The sequence below is a fragment of the Drosophila arizonae genome, chromosome 4, assembly GCF_054131065.1.
Source record: "Drosophila arizonae isolate 15081-1271.41 chromosome 4, UAZ_ARI_1.0, whole genome shotgun sequence".
In the NCBI taxonomy this organism is placed as follows: domain Eukaryota; kingdom Metazoa; phylum Arthropoda; class Insecta; order Diptera; family Drosophilidae; genus Drosophila; species Drosophila arizonae.
The window spans coordinates 20,561,343-20,583,908 of record NC_142924.1 but is presented as its reverse complement, the minus strand read 5'-3'; the positions used below and the strand labels follow the sequence as shown (position 1 = coordinate 20,583,908).

Here is a 22,566-nt window from a genome sequence, read left to right as displayed (position 1 = left end):
CTGTGTTCATACAGACAAGTATACATACATATGTACACATAACAATGAGGATAGTCTATAAAAGACAAAAACAAAGTGAACACGCTACTGCCAGTGCTGCCAACTGAAGCCCATAAGCTTCTTACCAAAAGTGTAACTGTCAAGTGTAGAGTTGCCAATTCAATATTGATGAATATTGATGCTTAAGACTTTCGAGCTCTGTCGATTAAAAAATCAATGTAATTATTGTTATTGTTAATACAAGAGCACTTCTGCAGTAGCAATTATTTTAAAGCTTCTGTAATGATATAGTTTATACAAATCTGTACGATTTGATTGCTTATAAGAAACAATGCATGTTTATTTTAGATATGTATTTGTGTTTGTGGTCAGTTGTGCGTGTAATCTGTCTGTGTGGGCATGAATATGAGCACGTTTTCATTACTTTTGCACATTTGGCAACACTGGCGTAGCAGAAAACGAAAACAACGAGACTGACAAATTGTTAGGCGTAAACAGAATGATGCTACACTGAACGCATTGCGCGCGCGCTCCTCAATACTCAAAATAATGAATATTATCTTAAAGCCCAATAGCTTGCCGAACTTAATTTTGTATACATATGTAGTTCTGCAGCCGGCAGCTGCTCCAACTGAGAGCTATTTGGGGACTTTCGTGCTCTCTTTCTCTCTAACACTTACCACTCTCCGACTGCTGCCCGGGCTAGCCGATACCGCATAAAGAGTGAGCGCACGCGCGTGCAATTGTCTCCCAACGCATTGTGTTTTGCTATGAACTGTATGTACTCAATTCGTATGCTCGTATGCATGTGTGTGTGTGTGTGTGTTTGCGTGTACATGTGTTCGTTTACTCACGTAGTGCCGCAACGTAGTAGTAGTAGTGTTATTATTGTTTTTATTGTTGTGCCGAGCTGTTTTTGTTTTTGCTTGTTGCCGAGTGCGAGTCGGTTTAAAATGTGTGTAAATATGTATAAGGAGTGTCTGTTTGTATGCATGCATGTGAACGGCTATGGTAGCAAAACATAACCAAAGCAAAAAGGGGAAAAAAAACTGAAAAAGTACTTGTTTTTGTTGCGCTCTCTGCGAAGTAGGAGACGGAGACAAACAGCCCAAAGAGTGCTTTATATATGCATGTCTATATATGTGTATATATACATGTATATTTGGGAAATATATTTGCGTTTCCTTTTTTATTTGCTATTACTGGCGAAAAGCCTTGGGCATAAAAGAGTCCGAAAAACACGCGTGAAAAGCTGCTGAGCTATGTATGTATGTATGTATGTATTATACAGTCGGTGTGCAACACGCGCTTTGCCAGTTTTATTTACAACACTTTAAAGCGCGCCGCATACAGAAAAAGGCGAGAGCACAAGAAAACGAAAGACAAAAAGAAAAGAAAATAAACAAAAACAATGTGCTGCTGGTGTGTGTGTATGAGAGAGAGAGAGAGAGATAGAGAAAGAGCGGGGGAGCCATATTTTCTTGTTTATTTGCACTAATTACTTAAACGGAAGAACAATAATAGTAATAAATGAAATTTTCAGTTAAACTACAGCAACAACAACAACAACAACAGGAAAAGCAGCAACAGTAGTCAGTGCGCAAGTGGATACCTCTCAATGGCCGCCACTACAACAACAACAACATTATTAGCAACAACCATCAATATAAGCAACAACAACAACAGCAACGGCAGCAGCAGCAATAATAGCAATAACCATAGCAATCCTAACAACATCCACAGCAACAACAACAATCATATTGTAACGGTACACACCGTTCTAAACACACCCACCTCCGCAGCAGCAGCAGTAGCGAGCTCTGCAGACGCGGCAACTGTTGCCGCTGCTAAGGACATGCTGCAGCTTCATCATGGCGCCGCTGCAGCGTTAAATAACAATAACAATAACAATACCAATAATAATACCAGCGCCGAATTGGCTAACAATAATCAAAATAGTAACAATAATAACAGCAACAACTTAGCAAACCACCCACCTGCCCATGAAGTCGTCTCCTTAAGCTCCTCTCCACCGGAGAATGCGTATGGTGTGCTGCGCTTCAACGAGGATCTGCTCCATATAACGGACGAGGTGACCGTCATTGGACGCAACTCATCCACATCGCTGGTGCACTTCAACGTAGCCGAGAACAATTTGGTCTCTCGGAAACATTTCCAGGTGCTCTACGATCCAGAGCGCCGCGCCTTCTTTGTGCAGTGCCTCAGCAAAAATGGCATATTCGTTGATGACTTTCTACAACGACGCAATGTAGATCCACTGCGACTGCCCCAACGGTAAATGCTTTAACTAAATGATCCATTAATTGCATCAATTCATTTTGCCTTTGCTTTGCAGTTGCTTCTTTCGATTTCCGAGCACCGAGATACGCATCGAGTTCGAGAGTTTCGTCTCGGCGCCGGTGGACATTGTCTCGGATGCGGCACCCGTGCTCAGCAGTCCGACAGTATCTGGCACAGCTGGTGCTCATGTTATTATAACGCCGCCTCCACGCGATGAGCTGCATTCGCTGCAGGCGTCGCATCATCACAGCCAACAGCAACAACCAGCGCATCACTTGCAGCAATCGCAGCAGCAGCAACAACCACAACAACAGTTGCCGCCACACCACCCACTCCCAAACACACCACACCACCCGCTTCACCACACATCCCTGCAGCAACAGCCGCAGCAGCAACGCCTGCCCGGAGCACCGCCCGCAGCATCACAGCTGTTAACCACCGGAGGCGATGGAGCTGCCATCTATGCACCGCTCAAAATTTCAATACCCAAAAAGGAGCAAAAGAGTCCCTACCTATCACCAACTGGTAAGAGCCACAAAAAAAAAAGCAAATTCAAATTAGACTCAATTCCAATTAGACCGACTCGAAACTTCAGCGTTTCAGTAGTCGACTGCATCAGCTGTGCAAATAAAAAATGTTATTCAGAAATTCCACAGACTTGCGCTCAAATTTTCAAGCCCAAACACTTCTTGCGGGAGAGAAGTGATGACAATAAGCGCACGCCATAAAGGCACTAAAGATCTCTCAAATAATCCAATACATAATTTGGAAGAATCAAATCAAACCTGATTATATTATTTTGTATAATTTGACGTAATTTGAAAATGTAGATTAAAATTGCAAATTAACAAAGTGTAATTCCTAATTTGTGTAAGCGATATATTTGTGATAGTATATTCATTCTCATATGATAGTCTGATACATATATACATATATATATATATATATATATATATATATTTATATATTTACCTTTCAATCGTACAGGTACAATAAGTGCTGCCAACAGTTGTCCTGCTAGTCCTCGCCAGGGTTTTCACCAGAATCAGACCAATAGCTACAACAATTATAGCAACAACAATACGGTAAATATTAAACAACTTTAATTCAATATATATTAAATAGTTGAATTGGCATTTATACTATTTTTATTATACTGCAGCAGGATCTATTCCAGACCCCGTCGACAGCCAGCTACAATCATAATGAGAAGCCGCCGTATAGCTATGCTCAGCTGATTGTTCAAGCTATTTCTGCTGCACCGGACAAGCAGTTGACACTCTCTGGCATTTATTCGTTCATTGTCAAGCATTATCCCTACTATCGCAAGGAGACCAACAAGGGTTGGCAGAATTCCATACGTCATAATCTCAGTTTAAATAGGTTTGTTAACGATTAAGATGGAAGTTTGAAATTGGAGATGAAATCAAAAATTCTTCAATTGTAGGTATTTCATCAAGGTAGCGCGCTCGCAGGATGAGCCGGGAAAAGGCTCCTTCTGGCGCATCGATCCGGATAGCGGGGCCAAGCTGATCGATCACAGTTACAAGAAACGTCGCCAGCGCAGCAGTCAGGGCTTCCGTCCGCCCTATGGTATGCCACGGTCGGCGCCCGTCTCGCCCAGTCATATGGGTATGCCCGCTTATATATCATTTTAATTGACGTACATTAATAAACCACATTGGATTGCCTTACAGATAACTCACGCGAGAGCTCGCCATTGCAGGACATTGTGCTGCAGTCAGCTCCTGGCTCACCGGGCATGTCCCTCGAACAGCGCGCCGCCGATGCAGGTAAATAGAAGTATAGCCGGGACATGGCTAATTAAAAAAGTTAGGGTGTAGTCATATTTAAAAAACAAAATAATGCTTCAAGCAAACAGTTGGTGATTTATAGACTACATAACTCAGATTTAGTTGCAATTGTTATTATATATAGGTATAATGCATTATTAGACAGACAACTGCAGACAACTGTTAACCATTCGATTTGTACTCAATGCTGATTTACTATAGTAGTATATATTATTTGTGAGATATGAGTCAATGAATACATTAACGACAAATGTTTATCTGCTAGATAATAATATGCCTCTACTTTAGATAAATAATACCTGTTATTAAGTTGGTCCAAAAACCAATAAGCATTAACTGGTCTAAATTCTGTTAGGCAACACAAGTTTAATGACTTTCGTGTCATAAACCCTGCTGGACAGATTACTAAAATTATCTATATCATCTATATTTACAGAAATAATCTACAACTCTCAAACTGCGCACCAGCAACAACAACAACAGCAGCATCAACAACAACAACAACAACAGCAGCAACAGCCGCAACAGACGTTGGCGAATAATTCCAATCAATTCAAGTGGGTTTTTGCTTGCAGTTTATGTTAATATGAGTTCTCTATTTCTAATGCAATTGTTTATTTATATTTATTTTGCAGCAGCGGCAGCCCGTACTATGTAACCAATCAAAATGCCAGCGTCACTGTGCAGCAAGCGCATGTGGACGGCGGGAGCGGTGGTGGCGGTGGTGCCGGTGCCAGTGCCGGTGTCGGTGGTGTGGGCGCTTTGATTGCGCTCAAGCGAAATCACGTAATGGCCGTGTCGCATCCGACGCAGCCAACGCAACTGCATCAGCAGCAGCAGCAACAGCATCCTGAGATTATTTACGAAGAGCTGCCAACCGATTATAGCGGTCACATTGAGGCGGGCGAGGAGGAGTGTGTCACTGCCGATGCCACGGCGGCCAAGCGTCCCAAATACGTCTCCGAGGTACTCTGATGCGTACGCATGCAGAGCCAGAAACAAAACAAAGGCAAATAGTAGTTCGCAGAAGAAACCAGCGCAGCTGCTTAAGTTGCAAATGCAAATGCAAATGTGAATGCGAATGCGAATGCAACTGCGACGGCGAACAGATGATGAAACTCAGAAGAACCGTAAGGAAGCAAGCAAAATGCAACAACAAAGCCCACTTTAAAAAACAAAAATATATATAAAGAAACAAAAAGAAGAAAAAAAGAAAAGGAAAAAGAAAAAGAAAGGAAATAGTATCTCCATCTTGTATATTGAATTTGCCAAACCCAAACAGCATTGCGAGACCCAGGCGGAAGCAAAGAGAAACAACAAAGCAAAATTGATACGGAAATGTTTATAAATATAACTGTGAGATTGTGTTTTAAGGTGTTGACCGTACAACGGTTAAACGGCGTGCAAAACACTATTCAAAAGAAAAGCCCAATATTTACGATTTAACCCTTAGCTCTGACGAATTCAATATGCTCGATGACGCTACTCTCTAAGTACATATAATAATATTAAGATTTAAATCGAAGTAATGCAAATAACACAAAACAAAAAAAAAAAAAAACAAAAAAAAAAAAAAAAAGAAAGAAAAATAATATATATAAATAATTATATACGATTGATTATTGTAATGATGTTTAAGATGTTATAGATATGTCACCGAATCGAGAGAAAATAGGGGTTAAACCTAGCAACCAACCACACAAGTAACAAACAAGCAAACAAACAGGCGAATGAATATTATTACCTATCTACATACCTTTACCTATATCTATTAAAAGATATATATATCTATATATATAACGTATATACAAAATATTAAAACTAAACGAAATGATAAATATCTACAAATTTACGGATACAAATACAAATACATAATAATACATAAACCATCTAAGTATAAAAACAAATCTAAAAACAATTGCACTTTATTTCTTAATAATGAAGAAAATCCCATTTAAGTGTTTGGACAAATTGTGTATTAAAAAGAAAAAAGAAAATGTCAACATTTTGTTGTTTTATTTTCTAAGAACGTAAATGTTTAATATAAAATATAAGTTCTTCACCAATTTCGCGCTTTAATGTTTTTCAGCTTATCACCCAAGCTATAATTTACAGCGTGAAGATAATGCCTTGATAAGCTAGCGATAAACGATCCGTAGATTAGGTTAATGCTTCAATCAGTGTTTTGAATTTATTTAGATATTCACATTGCTCGATATTGACTTAGTAGAACATTTAAGCGACGTTTTGCGACGGCTTTGAATTTTTTACAATATTTCATACTTTGCATCTAGAGTCAGGCATTTCGATGCGCCAGAACTATTGTAGAACTCGTCTCCAGACATTTTAGTAAAACTGATATGTACAATCAGATGTTGAGCATATTTGTCTTTAATTAATCGACATTATTTTTCCTTCGATTTATATTTCGTTTCTACATTATTTGGCTCCAATTTCAATTTGATTGTTTCGTCGTTCTTTAATTTATTGTCGATTTCAGTCGTCGCCTGACTCGTTTTCATTCACAAAACCATCCAATTCCGAGAATTTGGCATGTGTATATGTATATTTAAATTGAATATTAATGTCAAAGGCAAAGATTTGAATATGATGCGCATCCAATTTAACAGGAAAATCAACAAAAAAAAGGTGCTGGAAAACGATTACAAAAAATTCATCGAAAATAATTTCAATTACTAATTTAAAAGGATCTATTAGTTATTAACTTTTTCAGTGAACCAAACGGCATTGATTTAAAGAACGTTAATTGTTAAAAAAATGAAAGAAATAATTCTGTGGCTTTTATTATAAAACGTTATTCATATGGCATTGGTTTCTTTTTTAAGCCACTCCAAGGTGAAAGGATCATCGGATAAAAGTGGGGAGAGCGTGTCCCAAACCAATTTATGGTAATCGTTGAGCAGTTTGACTTCAATCTCGGTCAACAGTTCCTTGATAACCATTTTCGTCTGCTTTGGGCACATTGTGATGGTTTTGAACGTAAGAGCGCCACGATTGGAAAAATTATGGTTTAATTGTGCGGGCACAATTTGGACAATGTCCTCGATGCGTATGCCGAATTCCCCATCCTTATAGAATCCGGGCTCGTTAGAAATGAACATATTTTGCTGTAGTCCAGGATCGTCGGGCATTGGCCGGAATCCAACGCCCATCGGACCTTCGTGAACGTTCAAGAAATGCCCAATGCCGTGCCCAGTGCCATGTCCGTAGTCCAAGCCGATGTCCCAGAGAGATTTTCTAGCCAGCACATCCAGAACTTGGCCCTTTGTCTTTGTAGGAAACACTGTGGATCCGAATGTAAGCTGGCCCTTCAGTACACGTGTATAGGTCTCCTTTTGGAATTCGGTGGGAGTGCCAAAGTGAAAAGTTCTGGTCACATCAGTCGTGCCATCCAGATATTGAGCGCCCGAATCGCATAGATAGACTTCCTGGTCGTTGATGGGTCGATTTGTCTCCTGTGCTGGATGATAGTGAATGACCGAACCGTTAGGACCCGACGAGCTTATCGTTGTGAAGCTCAGACCCATGTAATTGTCCTTAGTCTGGCGAAACTCTTCCAATTTATCCGCACCAGAAATTTCATCGACTGCCTCGCCCCGTTCCACAGCTGCTTCCAGCCAAGCGAAATACTGGCACAATGCAACGCCATCTCGAATATGACTATTCACAAAGCCCTCGACCTCTCGATCATTTTTAATCGCTTTGAATAAGGCAATTGGTGTGATATCTTGATGTCGCGCTGATTTCGGTACTAGACAATTCAGATACAGACTGCTCGTGGGCGATATCCATACTTTATCGTTCACGTCACATGTCATTTGACGTACTCCATCACCGATCGACTCGTAGGGACAGATTGATATTTTGACCCCATTTTGCTGAAGATGATGTTCAAAGTTAGCTGGAAGTTTTGACGAATCAATATACAAAACAATATCATCGTGTGTTACGATCATAAATGCAAAGAATACTGGATTATAGGCAATATCCGAGCCGCGCATATTTAAGAACCAGGCAATCTCATCCAGAGCGCTAACGATTAAGGCATTCGAATTCTGTTGCTTCATTTGCTCGCGAGTCCGTTCCCATTTCTCGGCGATGGTTTCGCCGGCAAAATTCAAATCTAATGTTATCAAAGTGTTAGAGGGACGCGGCGGCTGATCATCACCCCAAACCTGATCGATTAGGTTTTCTTCGATGCCCACCAAAGTGCAATCGGATGCATTCAAATCCTTCTCAATCGTTTTCGCAGCGCGAAATGAGAATAAGCGCGGATCAACGCCAACGGCGCTGCCTTTGGGCAAATTCTTTCCCAGCCATGTACCAATCGATGGCGTTGCTGCCAGTCCATCCTTGACCAGCGTCCAGTTAGCATCCAGCTCATTCTCCGCCTGTTGATAATACCGACCGTCCGTCCACAATAACGCATTGTCGTTCGTTATAACCGCTGTGCCGGCGGACCCAGTGAATCCGCTTATAAATGCTCGTCTCTCATCGTGCGCACATTGATATTCGCTCTGGTGTGCATCATCCGATGGTACCACATAGGCACTGATTCCAGTTCCTTCCGGAGTGGTAGCACTTTGCATCAGCTCCCGCAGCTTTGCCAATTTTTCGGTTGTTGCTTTCATTTTCGTACCTCCACTTGCACTGAGTACGCTCGCTACACGTACAGTCAAATATGTAGTCGTCAGATGAGCTATCGCTGTTGTAAATTGCCTAATCATAAGTTGTATTATCAAAGCTCTTTCTAACTTCGCAGTTGCGGTTACTTAGTAATTTCTGCTTTTTCTTTTTCTTTTTCTCTCTCTCTCTCTCTTTCCAGCTGGCTTTTCTTCTTATTTAGTGTTGAAAAACATCAACACAAAATACAAATCCTATCGATAAATACTGCAGGCTGTTATTTATGAATAGACTTGCTCGTTATAACCACTGTCTTTGGTCAGTGTTATAACTGATTATATTTTTTAGATACTTGTATTACTCTTTTTTATATTATTTTTACTATTTATAAATTATTATTATACATTATCACAATTATAATACTTTACTATATTTGATGTCTTACTAATTTTAATTGTTTTATTATTATTATATATTTTTAATGTTTTTATTTTAAAATTTTGTATATATACATATATAATATATTGAATCCCTTTGTAAAAAAAACTCCTAATCGACTCCTAATAGACACATTGGGCTATTTTATTTAAGTACATTTTATTTTATATTTTTTTAGCTGAGTCTGGTTTTTATAGAGTTAAGCTACTTTAATACAATCACTGGTCAGTGATACAATTTAGGGAAACCGGGAAATTAATAGGTTTTCAAACTGTGCTGTATTAAAATGTTTCGAAAAATACCAGATTGACAAAGAAATGATCAGCGATAGTGACGAAACGAATAGTGAGCTAAGGAAGTCAATGCAAATCCAAGGGATACAAGGGAGCTTAGTAAAAGCGGAATTTTATATTAACACTAGAAATGAGGCGAAGACAAGTATGTGAAAATATTTCTTTGCTCTTGGCTCTAAAGCAATAGAAATCACAAACAAATTTTACTTTTTTATTATTTAAAGTTTATTAGGTAAATGCTTTTATGCCCTTTTGTTCATATAAAAAATTGAGCATAAAATATATTGTAGTATTTTAATAACCATTTCGGCATCCTCTTACGTATTCTGAATTTGATTTTTTAAATATATTGTTAAGAGTTTCAAATTTAAACTGATATGTAAATAAACTGGATTTTCCAGGACCTTGATAAAAGTCATACCCAGTCATTTTTGAGTAATCTATAGATTCTAGTAAAGATTTGATGAATTCTGCTTTTGGCTTTGGGTCGATCTTGTTTTTTAACATTTTATTCTCGTTTTCCACATTCGCTTCATTAAAATCTGATTTGTTTTCCTTTTGAGAAGCATCCTCATTTGAGTCATTATCCATAGGATTTGATTGTTTTAATACAATTTTGTGACAATCCTCTGTCGCATTTTTATCATTAAGATTTGTTTTATTGTTGGCATCATGTGGCTCTTCTTTTAAGTTAATATAATCTAGAAAACCATTGATTTCCAGGTATTTTTCAATTGCTCGAAACTTTGACAATACCCGTTCATTCTTAGCTACGGTGGCCATATATTCCTTGAAAATATCAGAGCCTAGTAGAAAAACTCGGTTATTTATCTTCTGATTTGAGCGATTTAAACAGGTAGTAACTGTTTGAAAAAGAGTCTTGTCGTCGAGGTTGAAAGCGAATTCAAAAATCTCAACAAGTTCTTCGTCTTTCATGGCACGGGTACGATCGATCAACAACTTCAAACAATCGTTGCTTATTGAAGGTACAAGAAATTTGTTACCGAATAGGTATAGATCCATTAACGTTGCATTGTCATGTTCATTCAGTTTGACGGTGTTGTAGGAGTAAATATATTGACGAAATATTTCAAAAGTCTCTGGCGTTACATCGTCTAAGAATATGTCACCAGAAATTGATTCCTTGCACTCAATCAACATCATGCGCTTAAAGACATCTGAGGCACATGCCAGAATTAGCTTGTGACACTTGAATATTTTGGATCCTACTAAAATGCGACAGTCAGAAAACTCTGTATCCATACCACTAAGAGCAGGTGCGAACCTTTAGTCAAAAAAAAAATGTATTATTTAATCTTCGAAAAAAAAAAAAAAAACAGTATTTAAATACTTACCATCTATCCATGTTTACAGCTGAAATATTATAGTAAAAATAAAACATATTAGCGAATGAATTACTCAAAGTGACCTTGTTACATGGGGAATACCCAATTTTAAAAGACACACTATTAATTAATCGTGGGGAATACCCATAAAGTATGCATGCTTGCAAACACACATACGTACGTACATACATACATACATATGTACATCGACACATTAATTCATTTATTCGTATACCACTGATAAATGACTTAGTACATCCACTATCCATCCGAACATATAGGCATACATATTTCGTATCCGTAAATATAAACACAATTAACTTACCTGAGAATTCAATTGCGCCACCGATTTTAAAACTTCAAATTACGTATATACACTAAAGGCGTGATAAATTCTGGTGCAGCCAAAATTTTTGAGCGAGCTTCTGGAAGCGATATCGATAGATTATTGTTTGTGAATGATCCACGTTCAAAGACTTCCTGTTGCTCAGCTGACAGCTGTAAACCGATTTGTTGATGTATGTATACACAATAATGTAAACAGCAAATATGAATGCACTAATAAAAAGCAGTCAATATTTGAAGTTTTATTACAATAATAATAATGAATACCTTTGATAATGGTGGAAGTTTCAAATTTATTTTTATCGATACATAATCGATAGCCTTTTATTCTCGCCATCTGGCCATTTGGTTTCTTGCTGTGCGATTGACAAGTTCTGTTCGGGACGTTCGTAATTAAATTATCTACATTTCATTTTATAATCTATAAAATATCCTAAAATGGTGGCTAAAGCTGTATGCGTTATTAATGGTGATGCCAAGGGCACCGTTTTCTTTGAACAGGAGGTAAACATTTTTGTTTTTTTCTTTAAAGAAACCCAATAGACGACTGAAAATTACGAAGGTCAATTAACCGGCCGCACCGCGCCTCTCCTAACTAACACAACAATGTGTTTAATATACATACACTCGCACTCGCATACATACATACATATATGTGCATAGAAATTCGCTGTGAAGCTACTTAAATTTCAATTGCATGAAATTTGTGCAGTGTCATTTAACAAATGCGTTATTATATAAGCACAACACTGCGCACATGTGTATGTAAGGGATGCACAAGTATGTGGGATGAGTTTAATTCTCCTATCTTAGCTATGTTGCTATAATACATCCCCTCACTTCATTTTTCAATTATATTGCATGCTAATACTAGGTATACATTTTACATTATGTTATCACCTAACTTACATACATATGTATGTATTGTTGCATTTGGTATGATAGCACTGGTGGCTTACATATTCAATGATACGCGCTGTTAAGCCCTGAAATGCTTTATCGCCGTGATTAAGCACATTTTAGTGGTGTTTATCAGCTGGCATGGAATCACTATCATTGTTTCTACTTTGTATAACACTTCTCATCTGTTTTAACAGGCGGACGGCTGCCCGGTGAAAGTTACAGGAGAAGTTACTGGCTTGGCGAAGGGTCAGCATGGCTTCCATGTGCACGAGTTTGGCGACAACACGAACGGGTGCATGTCCTCAGGACCGCATTTCAATCCATTCCAGAAGGAACATGGCGCTCCGACTGATGAGAATCGTCATTTAGGTGATCTGGGCAATATTGTAGCCACCGGCGACGGACCCACTCCAGTCGACATATGCGATTGCAAAATCACGTTGTTTGGAGCCAATAGCATTATCGGACGCACTGTTGTGGTACATGCTGATGCTGACGACTTAGGCAAAGGTGGTCATGAGCTGAGCAAGACAACTGGCAACGCTGGCGCTCGCATTGGTTGCGGCGTAATTGGAATTGCCAAAATCTAAGAAAATATAAAGCATCTGAATTCAATACTTATATAAATATACATATATGCTTATATGAAATTTAGTCTTACGAATGGAACATAATATTGGTTTAAACGGGCGTTAAATGAGATTTTCTTTAATCTGGTAGTTACTAAATATCACATTTGAAGATAATAAATGGTGTTTGTTATCAGATCAAATTTCATTGTTTTTCTTTGTCATCTGTAACCGTTTGTAAGAGTCGAATCGAATCACCATTAACAGGCGTTTGAGAACTGCAACAAGTTTACGCACTAGTATGAACATTTTATTGGTTTAAAATTTGTCGTAAACAATATATAAATTAGTAATATTTACAATACATGACATATTTCAATTAGTTTGACCTATGGCATGACTATAAAACAATATCAACGAGTTTAGAACAAGAGATGATTTCTAGATTACCAAATAGTTTGTTTTGGTGGTACAGAAAATTTTGTTAAGTGCGTCCATTTAGGTCTTGTTGAAATATGATTGATAGACAATACCCAAGGATGAAGTTGCAAAGAGCGTGAAGTAGCTCCACCAGGTGGCAAATCCCAAAAAGCCTTTATACACTTCTGTGGTGAACACCTAAAACAGTTCAAATATCTTGAATAAAAATGAACTAAAATATGGGGTGAATGCTTTTACATTTTTCAAACTAGCGAACGAAGCCTGTATTGACTGAGCAGATTCCATAATATTAAATTCGGTTTCAACATTGCTCTCAGCAGGAATCGGTGCCAGTTCCGCATCAGCGGCACATTCGTGCTGCAGGACAACCGATTCCTTGAAGATTCCCGTCCAGCTAAAGCCGCCAAGACTCTTGTACATTAGCGTCAGATAGAGGCACAGAATTAAAGGCGCAGCAAACTGCAGCGTCACAACACACAGATAGTAGAATATTGACGAGATCTATGTAAAGAGCAGCAAATTGTTAGTGAAATCTGAATTGATTAGTAAGTGATCAGTGTAAGCTTGCCTTCTTTTGAAACTCGACATTGGTGATGCGTCCAGCCTCCTTACGAAGATCGACAATTTTGTCATAAGCCAAGTTGAGATAAGATTGCAAATAGATGGGCATCAGTGCAAAGCGCATAACAACCACAAAGATGACCAGCAGGAGGCGTAATGTTTCGAAAACATGAGGCTTAAGTCTAGAAAACACAAAATCTATAATACAATATTTGGCAATCAATTGCCAACGGCTTTCTCACTTACAGTGGATGTTGCATGCCTTCGAAGACACGCACTGTCAGGTAGTCCCGACTGATGGGTCTTATCCACAATATGACTAGTATGAAGGGCAACACAAAGCTCACGTTGAGCGTAATTTGTAGAAGGCGATTGCCCCTACAATATTTTAAGGAATCCCAATGCATTTTGGCCATACGCAAGCCCGGAAATGTGAACAAGGAGCCCAGAAGGCCGCAGCTCAAGGCGACAAAGAACTTAACAACAATCTTCGAGGCTGGTCCACTGTAACGACAAATATATTAGTGAATATAAATAACGTAATATACATATATGAAATTGAACTCACGATGACGGTAGACCCTGCTCGGTGAGGAACTTTGATGCGCTGGCATTGAAACTTGTATATGCATCCTCTAGACCTGTTTCTAGGATACGCTCATCAATGATGAGAACGATCATGGCAATTAGTAAATAGACCAGGCAGGCGACTATCACCATGGAGCGCTCCCCAATTGATTCCTCACTTTGGAAGTACATCACAGTGAGGGAGGAAAGCAGCTTGATGGCAAAAAATATGACCAAGAGACACCAAACCATGCTAAGATTGATCTCCTGCTTCAGCGGGTAGAAGTAGTGGAAAAGCTCTGAGATGACATACACAATGCCAGCATATACGCTGAAGTCCAACAGCCATTGGTATTCGGTGAAGTAGCGCAAATGTATAACATCACGTTCCACCACTGGCAATGTCTCCAGCTCGATCTCGATGCTGCGTGGTATGTGAAACTGCTGCGAGGAGGCGCCGTTGCTCAGTCCATTCTGGTGCTTATGCTTACCCTTGCCACCACGTTCTTTCGGCACGCCGGCCTTGGTGCGCAGTTCATCGTCCGTAGGATGTAGATAACGGAATAGCCCGGTCCGGCAGAGTATCCACTTGGCAAAGGAATAGTGGGGGCTCAGCTTCTGAATAACGCTGACCATAACCAACGTTATAACCAATTGGGCACCAAGTATGGCCTAAAATTACATTTTTATTTCATTAGAATTCACAACGACCAACATTTCTGTCATCTATAACTATTTTTGGGTCAATTCTATTTTTGGTCAATTATTATGCACATTCCATTTTTCCGGGCATAACGAACCGACATTGGCAATTTTTGCTTACCATGATTCTGTGTTACGATGTGTTAAATATCGTGTGTAGGTTGGGTCATGAAGCAATGTGTGTTAATTGATGCTTTAATTAATTCATGTTTCCTAATTAAAAGAAGTAAATGAGAATCTGCATTAGTTGTAAAGAAACACTCGGAACTATTTGGATTGAACGACTCACATCAAATGAACTTATTGCCATCATAGCTAATTCGTTGAGTTAGAACTGCTTGCTTTCACAGAACAAGTATTAATAGCAATTGCTGATGCTATCGGTATTCGTCAAACACGTATCGATATACCAACATTGCTTAGGCAGCCCTGGTTTATGCACGTTTTTAAATGCCGGCACAAAACAAAAGTGGCGATTAAAAGAGAAAAGTAATGTTTATGAATGCAAATTTGTTCGAGCCGGGCAAATCAAAGTCCGAGCGCAGTTTTATACAGAGTGCAGTAAAGCAGAATACACGCTTTGATGGCCGCAAATCAAACGAATTCCGAGATGTGAAATTAACCTTCGGTTCGGATTGGGGCACAGTGGCGGTGTCCATGGGTGATACAAAGGTACTGGCACAAGTCAGCTGCGACATTGGGACACCGTCCAGTGCACGAGCCAACGAGGGGACACTGTATCTGAACGTGGACATCAAGGGTGTGGCATTTCTCGATGAAATTCAGTCGACCCACGATCAACGCTTCTTAACACTTAACTCGTTGCTGGAGCGCACATTTAGGAGCTCTCGTTGTCTAGATCTTGAGTCCCTGTGCATCGCTGTCGAGCAGCATGTATGGTGTGTGCGCGTTGACATTAATGTGTTGAACCATGATGGAAATTTATATGGTGTGTAAAAGTGTATGAGAGGATGTCAATTTTACCAAAAGGTTTTTCTTACAGATGCAAGTACGATTGCTGCGCTTGCAGCACTAATGCACTTCCGTCGACCGGAAGTCTCTTATGCTGAAGAGAAAATTCACACGTTCAGCGAAAGGGAGCGCGAATTGATGCCTCTGCTGTTTCTGCACTATCCTGTAAGCGTAACATATTGTCTGTACAAAAGTAGTTCAAATCCATTGGTCGACCCAACTCTGTTGGAAGAGAATGCCGCAGACTCGATCATTGTATTGAGCTTTAACTCGTACCAAGAGCTATGTACACTCAATGCTGGCGGTACCGCCCCGACCAACGTACGCACAATCATGCAATGTGCACGCAGCGCAGCGAATCGTTCGAAAGCCCTGGTCCAATTTATACGCAAGGCATTGGAGCTGGATGCGGAGCGTCGATTACAGCCCAATCGAGTGGTCGGTTTGGTGGATCTCTTAAGCGATACTGCGCCCCTGTTGAGTTTTAAGCATTTAATGGCGGAGAACGTGCGGCAGGAGGTTGTACAGAAGAAGATTAGTGACAAGCCCATTCCGTCAACGGAAACAGTTGGCGATGAACAGTTGCCTGCGGACACAAAAATAGATGGTAAGAGTATTAGGGAGTATTCGTGAAGACGTCATTAAAATTATGTATTTACCTATGTCAGAAGCGCCTATGGATGAAACCACCTGGCTGTCGGTGGAGCAAAACACGTGGATAGAACAACAAGTGAAAAATGTGCAGCAAAGCTTGAAAGAGTCAACGCAGGTGGCAGGCAAAACAAGCAAGTCCAAGCCCAATCGGAGTAAAAATAAGGCTAGCAAGAAGCCAGCAATAAGGAAACAAGGTATATGGAGTTTGTATTATATGATCAGTTAGAAAACATTTAGAGCAAATATATTTGTAATTTTCAGATCAAAGCGATTCGGAGGAGGAAGTTACACAAATCCTATAAGAAACGAGTCTTGCTCATCACCTAAATACAATCTATATGTTATATTTTTACAAATATATATATGTGTACATAACATGTATGTAGTTTTTAAGTGAAATATATGCTTAGGGCGAAATTTGGTATAGGTATAACTCTAAAGAATTAATTTTATATATAAGTAACTATCATAATCTCCAATAGCGAAAAAGTTAAGTTCTTGAAGGCGTCCGTTGGATGACATCGACAATGTATGCAGCATATCTGCATGAATATTTGAGTTGGGCTGGGATACCTTCAATTTTTTTACTCAAACGTAGCGCTCGTAAAATCAATATCAATTTAATTGCCATGAAGCTATACAAATTAAACAAGAATAGTTAACAAAATTGAATTATGCACTTCTAGCAGTTTTTCAAATTTTGTGATTTCACAGTTTGTGGTCACTGTGTGAATTTGAAGAGTTTATTCATATCATAAAACAATTTTTATTTACTGAATATGTATAATACGAAAAGTCTTTATACATAGTATTTAATAATAATCAGCTTACAAGTATGCAGTGTTTTTATTTGTTTATTTATTTTGACTGTAAATGCTTGGAGGTCAAGCCTTCCTTCTTCCAGTTTCCTTTCAAAATTTGCTAACATTAAATTAAATTTCTTGTGTAAAAAAGAACAAAAATATGGAAAAATCAAAGCAATGCCTTGTACCCAAGATCCTCGATATGGGCCAATGGGATTCAAATAAAATTAAACACTACAGTTCGCTGCCACGTATTCAGAAGCAGTTGCGCAGAGGAAACTGGGCGTACATACAGGAACATCCCGAGGTATAACTAGATGAGCCATTTTTGTGATTTAGTACAAATAATATAAGTTAAATGTTTTTATAAGATACGTGCCATTATACGTGTGATTTTGCAACATGTAATTAACGAAAATCCCGAAAATGTCAGAGAGTGTGTAGGTGAATTTTTCAACTGCCGTCGCACACGATTGCTGGTGCCCATGGTGAGTTGAGTTCAGATGAAACCTTTGGCCCGCCCTAAATAAAAATAAAATTCCATTTAGATAAACACTCAATTAAAGTACGTTAAGGAGCAGCTAAAACGCGGACGTTGGAGCAAATTTGATGCGGAAACATTGTTCATGGAGAGTCCATCCACACATTCGCTATTGTCCACAGCGTCCACAGATTTCAACGTTCATCCCGTGCTCACCTACGCACTGGTGTTCAAGAAACCCGATGAGTGCGGCATAGACAAGCCTCCTTACTAACTACTAATCCAACATTTACTGGACATAATGATATGCTTTTTGTTGCAGCTCTGAAATAAAATTAATTTATGAAGGCCTATCAGATAATGTATATTCTTTGTTGAATGTTATACATATTTATTTATATGACTAGTGCTAGCCTCAGAAATAAAAAATTATAGATTCCCTTTTATACTTACATTCCATATATGTATGTACATAGGTATGTTAACAAGTTTGAGTCCTTTGGAATGTGCCTGTGTATGCAGCCTATGTTAGAGTTAACATGACCAGCACTTTGATTTAACATTTCTGCATGCAAGCACTGTGCTATGCTTGAAACCTATGTTAAATAAATACATTCACAGCTTTGCTATTTGTAATCTTGGCCTTGTTGGCTTACTCTTGTATGTGTACAGTGTATGTTTTGTTTAACATTGGCATGTTGTGTGTCTGTTAAGCAACATTGACTGCACAATTGAGTCAACATTTGCTGCGATCAGTTTATTTGTGGCAGCTGTGGCGGTTGCATCTTTGAAAATCGTGTGAAATTCGCCTATTTCATATAGTTTCGAATGGTTCAATGACTATATTTGATTCTCATTCTGGCAACGTGATTATAAACAGCAGACGCAGTGGAGCTGCAAAAAGAGAAAACACTCGAATTCCTGCGAATTTTGACATTCGTTCTTTTGTTTTTAATCATATCCCTTTATCTATATCGTTTTGCATTTTAAGCCAACAACTGCTCTAGAGTTTGTTGTTCCTATTATTTATTTTTTTTTGGGTAAGTTTCTAAGCGACTTTTCGATTGTGTAATATATTACCTTGATTTAAATATCATTTTAAATTTTCTTTACGCTCTCCTTTCTCTCTCTTCCTCTCACTCTCGCTCTCTGGCTGGCCGACCTTGACGACTCGTCGTCTACTTTGTGGGTTTTGTGGTCTAATTAAAGACACAGCAAATATGCCCAAATTACCAGCAGTTGGCATTGATCTTGGTACAACATATTCGTGTGTCGGGGTCTTTCAACATGGCAAAGTGGAGATCATTGCCAACGATCAGGGCAATAGGACCACGCCCAGCTACGTCGCCTTTACGGAGTCGGAGCGTCTCATTGGTGATGCGGCCAAAAACCAGGTGGCCATGAATCCAAATAACACAATCTTTGGTGAGTCCCACTTATTGCTAATCACTTGATGACCTAAATCATGAATGAAAAACACGCGCAAGCTAAGGCTCTTTTATTTTGTTGAGGATTTTATTTTGAGACTTGTACATACGTACACATATGTTATATATGTGTATATATAATATATATGTATATTATATACATATATATCGCATGGCTAGTTCTTGGCTGCTCTTGCATACAGCCAGCTAAAAGTATTTGCCCAAAATGTATTTTTGCACTTTTCACTCGACCTCCTCCGCGTCGTGCTCTCCCTTTCATTCTTCTAATGAGTCGCATTCACTTGTTGTGTCAGTTCACTCGTTGCATGCCACCGCCCGCTGCCAAAATGTTTATTAGCATAATCTGTGTCAGCGCATTTCATGGTTCCACCTCAACTGCGAGCCAATACGAAAATGTTTACAAATAGATTATTTACATGACAATATTTACAAATTGAATTTGCTCTGGCTGCATATTAGCTCTTAACCAGGCCAACATATGTCTTAAGCACTCAAGAGAGCAATAGATTATCTCTATTGATTTACTTAGACCTTTAGCTTCTTTATTGGGTGGAAATAGACTGAGATGGAAGCCAAATGGAATATCTTAGGAATTATATTCTTCCAAATAGAATTGGTATTCAAAATTCCATTCTCTTTGCTTACAGCTATGTATATTCCTTTATTTAAATGCATTTCCTACTCTCATTTGATTTCCATAATCTCAGATTATGATATATATATAATAATTGAATTATAATGTCTGGCATCCTTATGCTTCGTAGGATCATGAATGAATGAATCACAATCTTGATTCTCATTGCTTTCTATCCAAACTTTCTCTCCCACTTTCTTTCTCTCCCTGTTGTGTTAAGCACTATTTAGTTTGAATTAAAGCTCGATGCGTTTGCAGCTCTACAAGAAGAGCTCTCTTCCATTAGATTTTGTGCGGGTCTAATGCCACATGTTTGACATGTTTTCTTTTTTTGTACTTTCATTTCAGTCTCAGAGTCCACATAAATCTGCCTTGCCCCGCAAACCCGCCTAGCCTAAGCCTAGACCTGCGCCTAGTTACGATATACAATACGCTTAGTACAATTTGTAAAAAATAAAAACAAGCCCCGTCCTCAGATATTCTGTTCGTTAGTTAATAAAGATAAAGAAACGAAAAGCCCCAAAATTGAGATGTGTGTCCACTTATTACTCTGCCTGGGACTCTCTTACAGATGCCAAGCGGCTGATTGGACGTAAATTCGACGACCCAACGGTGCAGAGCGACATGAAGCATTGGCCCTTTGAGGTCATCTCGGACAATGGCAGGCCCCGCATCCGGGTGGAGTACAAGGGAGAGAAGAAGAGCTTCTATCCGGAGGAGGTGTCCTCCATGGTGCTAACAAAGATGAGGGAGACCGCCGAGGCGTATCTGGGTGGCACGCTTACCGATGCCGTTATCACTGTGCCCGCCTACTTCAATGATTCGCAGAGGCAGGCCACCAAGGATGCGGGCGTCATAGCCGGACTCAATGTGCTGCGCATCATCAATGAGCCAACGGCGGCGGCCATTGCCTACGGCCTGGACAAACAGGGCGGCAGTGAACGGAATGTGCTGATCTTTGATCTGGGCGGCGGCACCTTCGATGTCTCCGTGCTGACCATCGAGGATGGCATCTTTGAGGTGAAGGCCACGGCAGGCGACACCCATTTGGGTGGCGAGGACATCGACAATCGCATGGTCAATCACTTCATGCAGGAGTTTCAGCGCAAGCACAAGCGAGATCTGAGCCAGAATAAGCGCGCTCTGCGACGCCTGCGTACGGCTTGTGAGCGGGCCAAGCGCACGCTCTCCTCCTCCACGCAAGCCAACATCGAGATCGACTCGCTCTTTGAGGGCATTGACTTTTACACGTCTTTGACGCGAGCTCGCTTCGAGGAGCTGAACGGAGATCTGTTCCGGAGCACCATGGAGCCGGTGGCCAAGGCGTTGCGGGATGCCAAAATGGACAAGGGTCAGATACATGACATAGTCCTGGTGGGTGGCTCCACTCGGATACCCAAGGTGCAGCGCCTGCTGCAGGACTTCTTCAATGGCAAAGAGCTGAACAAGTCCATCAATCCGGACGAGGCTGTGGCCTATGGGGCTGCCGTTCAAGCGGCCATACTGCACGGCGACACATCCGCCGCTGTGCAAGATCTGCTGCTGCTCGACGTGACTCCACTCTCGCTGGGCATCGAGACGGCGGGCGGGGTGATGACGCCGCTGATCAAGCGCAACTCCACCATACCCACCAAGCAGACGCAGACGTTCACCACCTACGCGGACAATCAGCCGGGCGTCCTGATACAGGTGTACGAGGGCGAGCGCGCCATGACCAAGGACAATAATATTCTCGGCAAGTTCGAGCTATCGTCCATACCGCCTGCACCGCGTGGCGTGCCCCAAATCGAGGTGACCTTCGACATCGATGCCAATGGCATACTCAATGTGAGTGCAGCCGAGAAGTCCACGGGCAAGGCGAATCGCATAACCATTACGAATGACAAGGGTCGGCTCTCCAAGGAGGATATCGAGCGTATGGTCAATGAGGCAGAATCGTATCGCCAGGCAGACGATGAGCAGCGCCAGCGCATTGATGCCAAAAACCAGCTGGAGTCCTACTGCTTCCACATTCGATCCACGCTGGATGATGAGCAACTGCGCAGCCGCATTAGCGATACGGACCGCCAGACGATTGTCCAGAAGTGCGATGAGACCATCAGCTGGCTGGATGCCAACCAGCTGGCCGAGAGGCAAGAGTTCGAGCACAAGCAACAGGAGCTGGAGCGCATCTGTAATCCCATTATGACCAGGCTCTATCACAGCGCGGGCATGCAGCCGCCCCCTGCTCAAGCCTCTGGCGGCGGTGGGAGTGGCGCCGGCGGACTAGGCGGCGGACCAACCATCGAAGAAGTCGACTAAGCTATCCCTTAGCATACTTTCAAGCGCCTCTCAGCTTGTTGCAATCTGTTTGTTAGCCCTAGCTAAATTATAGAGTATTTCAATAAATTTTCGATGCGCAACGAAATATATTTTTAAATAAATTAAAATTGGTGAAAATATTGGAAATAAAATAAATTAATAAGTCGTCAAGTGGAATTTCTCTTCAAATTCTTTAAAATTAAAATATTTATACCCATAGAAGACTTGACGATCAATGAAGTCAAAGAGAGGAAAATTGTCAGAGTATATAAATAATATAAACATGGAAAATGTTATATTTATTTAAATACACTTACAATTTTGAAGTATCTTGCAAAATAATTTCATT

General features: G+C 40.2%; 8 protein-coding genes across 10 annotated transcripts; 5 read left to right on the top strand and 3 right to left on the bottom strand.

Annotated features, from left to right (window-relative positions):
• Positions 1 to 1,543: 1,543 nt before the first annotated feature.
• Positions 1,544 to 5,707, top strand: FoxK (forkhead box K). 2 transcript variants are annotated; one of them, XM_018005535.2, is made up of 8 exons: positions 1,544 to 2,295; positions 2,357 to 2,826; positions 3,289 to 3,386; positions 3,464 to 3,684; positions 3,749 to 3,933; positions 3,999 to 4,094; positions 4,552 to 4,672; positions 4,751 to 5,707. In XM_018005535.2, exons 1-8 carry the CDS (start codon positions 1,619 to 1,621, stop codon positions 5,088 to 5,090), a joined length of 2,208 nt encoding a protein of 735 aa, XP_017861024.2. In that variant the 5' UTR covers positions 1,544 to 1,618; the 3' UTR covers positions 5,091 to 5,707. The 2 variants fall into 2 exon arrangements, with proteins under 2 accessions (XP_017861024.2, XP_089325378.1); XM_089469252.1 differs by having other exon boundaries at positions 1,555 to 2,295; positions 3,467 to 3,684.
• A 1,175-nt stretch (positions 5,708 to 6,882) lies between these two features.
• On the bottom strand, positions 6,883 to 8,975 carry ApepP (Aminopeptidase P). Its single transcript, XM_018005541.2, has one exon. It carries the CDS (start codon positions 8,861 to 8,863, stop codon positions 6,935 to 6,937), a length of 1,929 nt encoding a protein of 642 aa, XP_017861030.2. The 5' UTR covers positions 8,864 to 8,975; the 3' UTR covers positions 6,883 to 6,934.
• Positions 8,976 to 9,691: 716 nt separating this feature from the next.
• LOC108612396 (uncharacterized) lies at positions 9,692 to 11,359 on the bottom strand. Its single transcript, XM_018005275.2, has 3 exons — positions 11,162 to 11,359; positions 10,846 to 10,864; positions 9,692 to 10,775 (listed from the first exon to the last, which is right to left on the bottom strand). Exons 2-3 carry the CDS (start codon positions 10,854 to 10,856, stop codon positions 9,785 to 9,787), a joined length of 1,002 nt encoding a protein of 333 aa, XP_017860764.1. The 5' UTR covers positions 10,857 to 10,864; positions 11,162 to 11,359; the 3' UTR covers positions 9,692 to 9,784.
• A 166-nt stretch (positions 11,360 to 11,525) lies between these two features.
• Positions 11,526 to 15,307, bottom strand: emei (transmembrane protein 161-like emei). The gene is made up of 7 exons (XM_018005554.2): positions 15,214 to 15,307; positions 15,046 to 15,137; positions 14,224 to 14,894; positions 13,902 to 14,159; positions 13,663 to 13,837; positions 13,332 to 13,595; positions 11,526 to 13,271 (listed from the first exon to the last, which is right to left on the bottom strand). Exons 2-7 carry the CDS (start codon positions 15,046 to 15,048, stop codon positions 13,152 to 13,154), a joined length of 1,491 nt encoding a protein of 496 aa, XP_017861043.1. The 5' UTR covers positions 15,049 to 15,137; positions 15,214 to 15,307; the 3' UTR covers positions 11,526 to 13,151.
• On the top strand, positions 11,544 to 12,856 carry Sod1 (Superoxide dismutase 1). Its single transcript, XM_018005594.2, has 2 exons — positions 11,544 to 11,685; positions 12,279 to 12,856. The coding sequence occupies exons 1-2, from the start codon at positions 11,620 to 11,622 to the stop codon at positions 12,672 to 12,674; spliced, it is 462 nt and encodes a 153-aa protein (XP_017861083.1). The 5' UTR covers positions 11,544 to 11,619; the 3' UTR covers positions 12,675 to 12,856.
• Positions 15,308 to 15,325: 18 nt separating the features above from the next.
• Positions 15,326 to 17,390, top strand: Rrp45 (exosome complex component Rrp45). Of its 2 annotated transcripts, none has more exons than XM_018005568.2 (4): positions 15,326 to 15,873; positions 15,928 to 16,503; positions 16,568 to 16,744; positions 16,812 to 17,390. In XM_018005568.2, exons 1-4 carry the CDS (start codon positions 15,417 to 15,419, stop codon positions 16,850 to 16,852), a joined length of 1,251 nt encoding a protein of 416 aa, XP_017861057.1. In that variant the 5' UTR covers positions 15,326 to 15,416; the 3' UTR covers positions 16,853 to 17,390. The 2 variants fall into 2 exon arrangements, with proteins under 2 accessions (XP_017861057.1, XP_017861056.1); XM_018005567.2 differs by having other exon boundaries at positions 15,327 to 15,873; positions 16,565 to 16,744.
• A 93-nt stretch (positions 17,391 to 17,483) lies between these two features.
• LOC108612639 (uncharacterized) lies at positions 17,484 to 18,187 on the top strand. Its single transcript, XM_018005593.2, has 3 exons — positions 17,484 to 17,660; positions 17,725 to 17,841; positions 17,902 to 18,187. The coding sequence occupies exons 1-3, from the start codon at positions 17,514 to 17,516 to the stop codon at positions 18,106 to 18,108; spliced, it is 471 nt and encodes a 156-aa protein (XP_017861082.1). The 5' UTR covers positions 17,484 to 17,513; the 3' UTR covers positions 18,109 to 18,187.
• A 384-nt stretch (positions 18,188 to 18,571) lies between these two features.
• Positions 18,572 to 22,323, top strand: Hsc70-1 (Heat shock protein 70 cognate 1). The gene is made up of 3 exons (XM_018005539.2): positions 18,572 to 18,874; positions 19,044 to 19,259; positions 20,488 to 22,323. Exons 2-3 carry the CDS (start codon positions 19,055 to 19,057, stop codon positions 22,215 to 22,217), a joined length of 1,935 nt encoding a protein of 644 aa, XP_017861028.1. The 5' UTR covers positions 18,572 to 18,874; positions 19,044 to 19,054; the 3' UTR covers positions 22,218 to 22,323.
• The last annotated feature ends 243 nt before the right edge of the window (positions 22,324 to 22,566 follow it).